Source organism: Scardinius erythrophthalmus (assembly GCF_964197995.2).
Source record: "Scardinius erythrophthalmus genome assembly, chromosome: 5".
Classification (NCBI taxonomy): domain Eukaryota; kingdom Metazoa; phylum Chordata; class Actinopteri; order Cypriniformes; family Leuciscidae; genus Scardinius; species Scardinius erythrophthalmus.
The window spans coordinates 37474558-37482152 of NC_138225.1; the positions used below are offsets into that span (position 1 = coordinate 37474558).

At 36.8% G+C, this 7595-nt stretch overlaps 1 protein-coding gene across 1 annotated transcript; it reads left to right on the forward strand.

Annotated features, from left to right (window-relative positions):
* The first annotated feature begins 797 nt into the window (after positions 1-797).
* On the forward strand, positions 798-4167 carry fam78aa (family with sequence similarity 78 member Aa). The gene is made up of 2 exons (XM_081365925.1): positions 798-1837; positions 2976-4167. Exons 1-2 carry the CDS (start codon positions 1578-1580, stop codon positions 3526-3528), a joined length of 813 nt encoding a protein of 270 aa, XP_081222051.1. The 5' UTR covers positions 798-1577; the 3' UTR covers positions 3529-4167.
* Positions 4168-7595: the final 3428 nt, after the last annotated feature.

Genomic DNA, 7595 nt, shown 5'->3' on the forward strand with positions numbered 1-7595 from the left:
ACTATAAATAGACATTCCAGCCGCCCGGATACATGAGACGCATCCACATGCTGCCTTATTTACCGCTGAAAATCAAGACAAACAAATGACACTCAACTAAGAAAATCGCTTTAAACATGCAAACAAATAAACAAACGGATAGATAGATAGATAGATAGATAGATAGATAGATAGATAGATAGATAGATAGATAGATAGATAGATAGATAGATAGATAGATAGATAGATAGATAGATAGATAGATAGATAGATAGATAGATAGATAGATGTTATAAAATGTTGTTTTATTGCAAAAACTAAATAATTGCAACGCGGCAATGCTGCACATTCCCATGCTTTTGTATAGGCAAATGTTATTTAAGAAATACAAAAAGTGTAAGCTGGAACTATTTAGGCTATATTATTTATTTAACTAAATAATATAAAAAATAAATAATATAAAACCTATGCAATGCAGTGTCTTAACTGAGTTCAAAGTCTATCATTATCATAAATAAATTCAATCAAATATTGTTATACATAAGCCTGTTGTGGCATCAAATAAAGGCCCTTTTAAGTTAAACCTCATACCCAGGCTATCTCACCCTTTGCCGTTTTATTTTTGCCTTCATGAGTTTTGTTTTTATCTTTTGAATAATTTGTACGGAGAAAAGCGCCAGGGAAACTGTAATCATAAAAGCTTTATTTGTAAAGCTGATGAATTTAATTGTTTGACTCTCTGAGTAGGCTATAAATGACTGAAACCTGTTGACTCTTCAGCCCCCTGACTCTAAACTACACTACCCAGGATGCAAAACGTCGTCAAGAAGGGAAGTCTAATTCTAAGCCGCTTGGATAAAAAAAGCTAACAGCTGAAGTATTGTATTACACCAGAGGAACCTGACTACCCTTTAATAGGACAAGGGCGACACAAAGTAACCCGACTGGTCACGCTCTTTAAATCTCTCAGATATGACGCGGAAATTAAGGGCACCGATATTTGATTTGACACTAGAAATTGTACTCTCAAGTTATGCCAGAAGACGCAGCGTGGAGTGCGAGCTGTAAGGAGCCTCTATGGATTTAAACTTTAAGTAATGTTTTATGTTCTTTCTGCCATCCTGATCGACCTTTTGAATTATGGATCGACTCAACGGCATACGACTGTTGACTGGAGCGCGGCGTAACAGGTCGTAATGCCGCACTATTGGACTGTGCCTAACAGGTGCTTAGACATTTCTGGGTTTAAATCAAAGGCACGTATGAGCTGACATCATATATTTTATGGCAAACAACACGAAATGTCTACAGTTCCATAAATATGAAGTTTAATTAAAATTTATTAGAATGAATATGTAAGGTTTATGTTATTTTTGCTCGACTGAAGAAGGGGAATGATCTGGGATTTATTAATGCTGTGACAAGAAATTACAAGAAATATGTAGTGATTCATTATGTTGACATGTCAGGAATCATGTCATGGATCATGCCATAGCACTGTTACCACAGACTTGGGCCCTTTTACTCACATTATGAATAATACTGCTTCATTTGGATACTGATGGGTGTTTGTGCAGCCAGTCTGAAGAGCCTCAACCATGGGATGTGTACAGAGTGTAAAACTCAAGCCAAGTTTTCATGAGAACATCACAGTCCTGGAACTGCAAGCCTCCATTGATCCTAGTCCAACTGTTATCGATGAGTCATCTAATGTGGTTTTACGTTACCGCACGCCTTACTTCAGGGCATCAGCTCAGGTGCAGGTGCCACCCATGCTTTGCAAAGAGATCTGGACTGTTGGCTGGATCCAGGCTTGCAATCAAATGGATTTCTTCAATATATATGGGAATGAAGGAGTGTAAGTGTGTTCATTATGTAATAATATAAATAGATATGCTGAATACTATTGCCTTTTTAGTGCCTTTATTGTTTTGGGCCCCTATACCTTTAAAAAAAAAGAAAAAAAAAAGTTGAAATTGTTGTGCATGAATCCCTAATCTAGAGACTGATATTCACTGAATACTGTCAACACTGTCAAAAAATAAAGGTTCATCATTGTCATCAGTGGTTCCATGAAGAAACTTTAACATCCAAGGACCATTTCCACTGTACTAAAGTTTTGTTATAGTGGAAAAAGGTTCTTATGATTATTTAAATATTCTTCACACTGAGAAAAAAAGAGGTTATTTTCACAGAAAGCTTCTAGAACTGTCCTTCTATTGCATCACGAAAACCCCCTTTTGGAACTTTAATTTTTTTTACAGTTCATTCGCAAGTGAAAAAAGTAAGACAGCACGAAACAAAGATGAGAATAAATTTGCAACTACAAATTTGCAAAACAATTTTGCATAAAAGTCAATGCATATGTTTTACTGTTGTATATAGATACCATTTAGTCACATTATTGTATCAAAAACATATAAATACTTGAAAATAGTAGAAAAGGTTGATCTCTACTAAAATCATTCCCACCTTTTGCCCCATCTACTGTGGCGGTTTAGAGTGCAGTAAAATACCATTAAAATATTGTAAAAATGAGCTGAGCTAAATGATCTCAGATACTTTCTCCATAGGTGGCATGATGCTGCTGAAAAACAATGTAAAACTATTGCTCAGGATGTTAGTGATGTTTATGGTCCAACATCCTGGGATTGTTTCCTCAACAGCAGAAAAGTTGAACACACCCCTAGAAGGACAAAGGCTTATTCTTTACCAGCGTCTATTTCTACTAAGATTACGTATTCACATCTTTATGACATTAACAATTACAGGGTTGTTAATTGTAAGAATATCTTGTAGATCTTTACCTTCTTTTTTTGAAACTCTTACACACAAATACAAAACACAAAATTGGAACCCAAACAAATTTTTTTTTTTTAATTCCATAGATTGGGTGGAAAATAATTGGTTGAAATACATATACATCACTGATGCAAGAGTGTATCACTCACCATATCATATAAACAACTTAAATAAGTGTCATCTTCCCTCTTTAGATCCAGCTGGGAGCTCCCAGAGTTGAGATGTGGGCAGATTCAGGCCATCAGTGATTCAGACGGTGTGAATTACCCCTGGTACGGCTGCACCACTGAGATGTACACAATAGTGGGCCCAACTAAGAAGAGCACCAAACTCACTGTCAGCATGAACGACAACTTCTGTCCAAGTGTGACGTGGAGTGTCCCAGTGGGTACCACTAGCAGTCCCCCTCTACTGAGCTCCATCCAGAGGGACCAACGCTTCACCACCTGGCTGGTGGCCATGAACGAAACCACAGGTGAAATGGTGCTACTCCGAACCATCCGCTGGAGGATGCAGCTCCGCATTAAAGTGGATCCAAAGAAGCCTCTGGGTCAAAGATCCACAGTTATGGAGCCAGTGATCCAGGAGCAGCCTCAAGTCCTAGTTAGGAACGAACCCATCCCAACAAACGCCTTGCTTAAGCCTAATGCCAATGATGCCCAGGTTCTAATGTGGCGGCCTAGAAATGGGAAGCCCATTGTGGTCATCCCCCCAAAATACCATGAAGGATATTTCCTTCCATCTTAACTTGAAATGATTCAATATTGCTCAGTTACATATGGCATGGAGTGAGTGAGAATGCAATTAAACAGGGCTACTAATTTAAAGTTTTAAAGAAACAAAGGTATTATTTGTGTATTTACTGATCGTTAATGTGCTGTTTAAGGACACACATTTATCATATTGTGTACTGTTTTGTTTTTTAGATATTTCAATATTTGTAATTTTTAAGACAAAACTGCATGTGGCCTTTGCATACTTTGCTATATGGACTTGAAAAGTGGCCTTATAAAACCAATTATTATGAACTAAACTAAAATAATTTGTTCATTCAGTATGAGCTGATTATTAAATGTATAATGGAGGCGGTATATTTATTTTCAGTCCGGTGTGGCCAAAGTTTTGTTGCCTTTTTTTTGTGCAATTACAGGAAACACATTTGCAAATGTCACTTGTGTGCATGGCCTCTTACAGAATGTTCTCTGGACTAGAACTGTGAATAATTTAATTGTCTTCATGTTTAAGAGGCAGCTTTTCAGGGGCACAAGCTGTGTTTCAGGTACTTCATCTCTCAATTCTTTTTTTTTTTTTTTTGATGTGGAGAACATTTAGGTGCTAGATAAGGTGGAAGCTACAATAAAATCATTGTGTCACTGTTTTTTTCACAGTTTGGGTTTTGTCTATTATATTCAAAACTTCACTTAATTCTAGCTTTGCTTGTCAGTTTAAATAATATCTAAATTTATTATACAAGAAGAAATGCTTAAGAATACCATTTGAACTTCATATTACTGATACTAGTTGATGACTATGATCAATAATTGTATCTGAATCCTCAAAGCTTTGTTCTTTGTTTGAGAGCTTCCTCTCCATAGGGACCATATGACCTGATTCTAAAATACTCCAAGTTGCCCTATTTTTTACTCCTATTTATTCATTTAAATCTCAAAAGTCTTGTATCTACAGAGACTATCTGGACATCCTTATTTGTCACATTGTTTAGTATTATCTCTGTAAATATGAACCAACAAGTGAGAGCAGGGGTTCTAAATACAAATATTCAGATTATCTAGTTTTAGGGTTCTGAACTCTATAGCCATCGAGGTCCACTTTCCAGAGTTTAGTGCCGACCTTAGTTAAATGTACCTACCAGTAACTTTCTAGTTATCCTGAAAACCTTCATTAGCTTGTTCAGGTGTGTTTGATTAAGGTTGAGGGTCAGAGTTGAGAACCCCTAGAAAATCTAAATATCACTGTAAATATGAGAACGGCATTATAGGGGAAAGTGCTAAACTTTAAATATGTGAGGAAATGGAAGTAGTGACAAATCTTCTCCTCTGTATATATGAAGCGCCTGACAGAACCCTTTAAAGGTTCTATATAGAACCTTTTCTTCTAAAGGCCAATTCAAACTGCACTGACAGACACAGATCGTGTTGGACAGACAGCAACAGACACGCTGTCGTGTTTTGTCGGATCAGTGTGTTATTCCTGTCGGCTGTGTGTGTTGGTCTGCGTTTGACGGTGCAGTGTGCATTGGCCTTTAGGAAGCCAATTCACTTTAACTGTTTTAATTATATTGTAATTCAAATATTGCAGCCATGTGTTTACTTTCTACAGTCTTGCTAAAAAGAAAAGATACTTCAAATAAGAAAGATCATGATATACATCTCTGAATTATACATGGGTTTAGTGATTCTTTGTGCTCTTGCACTGTGACTGCCCCTTCCTTTCATATATTCTATTGTTATGAGGCACACACACACACACACACACACACACACACACACACACACACACACACACACACACACACACACACACACACACACACACACACACACACACACACACACACACACACACACACACACACACACACCTGGAGAAAAACTGGAACTCACTCAGTGCTGTTAAGCAAGTCAAAATGACATTGTCTGACCACCCGGATTTACAAATGATTCCTGAATGGAAGAAGCAATATATTAGCTATGAGGTGAGTTTGGTTTCATGCTCTTGGATATATTCTTCACACTTTCAACCTTTCAGAGATGTAGTACAATTGTAAATGTAACTTAGCATGATTAATGAATCAAATAATGGAAAGCATTTTGTTTTTCAGACCCTGAAGTCTATGCTGAAACAGAAAGACAGGATTAACCTCAGTTATTATGGTAAGAGCATCGGCATATTGGTTGTTTTAGATGGTGAATTCTAGTTATGTGAGAGTACTCCACTATCAAAATAACATTTCTTAGTCATTTGCATATTTGCATGAATTTTACACTGTTAAAATGAGTTTTAAAAAATGAATGATGTCAACTTAAGGCATATTTATGACCGTCATTTACAACAGTGTAACCTCATAAATTATTCCCATTGGAATTAAATGCATGAAAGATTTCTATGGCAGGTATCCTCACAATATCAAAGGTGAAGCAGGTCAAATGAATCATTAATAACTTTGCAAAGTTGAATGCTTAATGAGGGAAAGGATACACAGGGAGTTAGTGAATAATAGTTTTTTTTATTTGCTTTGGTTCTATTTTCACAAGTAAAGTGTACTTTTTCAGAACTCCTAGTACAAAAATCCTTGACTGATCACACTTGTAGCAGCTAGTCATTCTTTCAAAACCCGACCCCATGCTTTCGTTACAGTTATACAGATTTCAGTCCACATAATCATTGTTTCAAACAAGATTATTGTAATATGTAATGAGAACATTTGGTTTTATCACTGAAACACAACAGCATTATCTTCTTTCAATTTAGTACTTTTAACAGTCGGTTCATTCAACAGCAAACAATGCAACGAACATGTTTCAAATGTTTCCTTGTGGCTGTAATAATTACAGTAATACAGGCTACAGTTGCCACATTAGAAAATACACTTACATGACCTAACTTATGTAATTTAATCTATAATGTTTGTTATAGTATCTCAAAAGGCGTGGTGAAGTTATGAAACTGCCATGAGATTCTGCTAGAACAGAGATTGCTGGCAATACAGTAAATGTTTTCACTGTATACCATATGACTGAATCTATACTGTGGTGGAGGGTGAGTTACAGTAATGTGTCAGTCTCTACCATGGTAATCTGTTTACAGTATCACATGGCATACATACTGATATGTAAATGCTGTGTTTGTTGCCATCTGTCTCCCTTCTACTGATGCATCTCTGATCAATCTGATGTTACAGTATATAGTCAGTGACTGTTTCCTATCCCTTGTACTCTATCCTGCTCTATGTTCACAAATGGCAAAATTCTCTCTCTGTCTCTCTCTCTCTCTCTCTTAGGAGACACAATAGGGCCCTATTTTACCAATCTAAGCGCATGGTCTAAAGCGTGCGGTGCATTTGCACTTTTGCTAGTTTAACGACGGGAAAAATGTGCGGTGCGGCCGGCGCATGGTCTTAAACGTTTGTCCCTATTCTCTTAATGAGTAATCGGTGTGTTTTGGGCGTAACGTGAAATAAACCAATCAGAGTCTCATCTCCCATTCCCTTTAAAAGCCAGTTGTGCAATTGTGCTAACAAAAAAAAATATTGCAGTCTATTTCAGTTGCCTCAAAATAGCAATGCGCCAACAATGCACCGGAACACATCTAGTTTTCTTAGACCAGCACGCCCATGGGCGCACAAATAGACATTTGCTATTTAAACAACATGGCGCAGGATGTGAAAAGGATAACTGCGTTGGGCTGAAACAAGCAAGAAACACTTGCATTGTGCCTTGCGCCATATTGCGCCGGGTTTGTGATTTTGTGTATTGTACCAACACAATTGAAAATATGCTGAAATGTTTGAAAAAAGTGCACTTTTGATGATCTGTTGTCATATTAGTACTAAGAGTTTTGAGAATGTACACCTTTGTGAAAATAGTATCAAAACGAATAAAAACAAACTTTAAAAAAAGCTAATAAAAAATATCTACCAGTAATAATGAGACCACTTTATAGGAAACAGTCAAAGGTCTGTGACAGGGGAATTCTTCACAAGCTGTGAGGAAGAGCTGAACAAGGTTAACCTCTTCTATTCAGGTAGACAACTCTAAAGTACTTAGAGCAGATCATTTACAATAAATGTAGAT

Coding starts and splice junctions, on each gene's coding strand:
- fam78aa (XM_081365925.1), top strand. CDS start 1,578: ATGGGATGTGTACAGAGTGTAAAACTCAAGCCAAGTTTTCATGAGAAC. Junction 1,838..2,975: donor ATATATGGGAATGAAGGAGT/GTAAGTGTGTTC, acceptor TTCCCTCTTTAG/ATCCAGCTGGGAGCTCCCAG.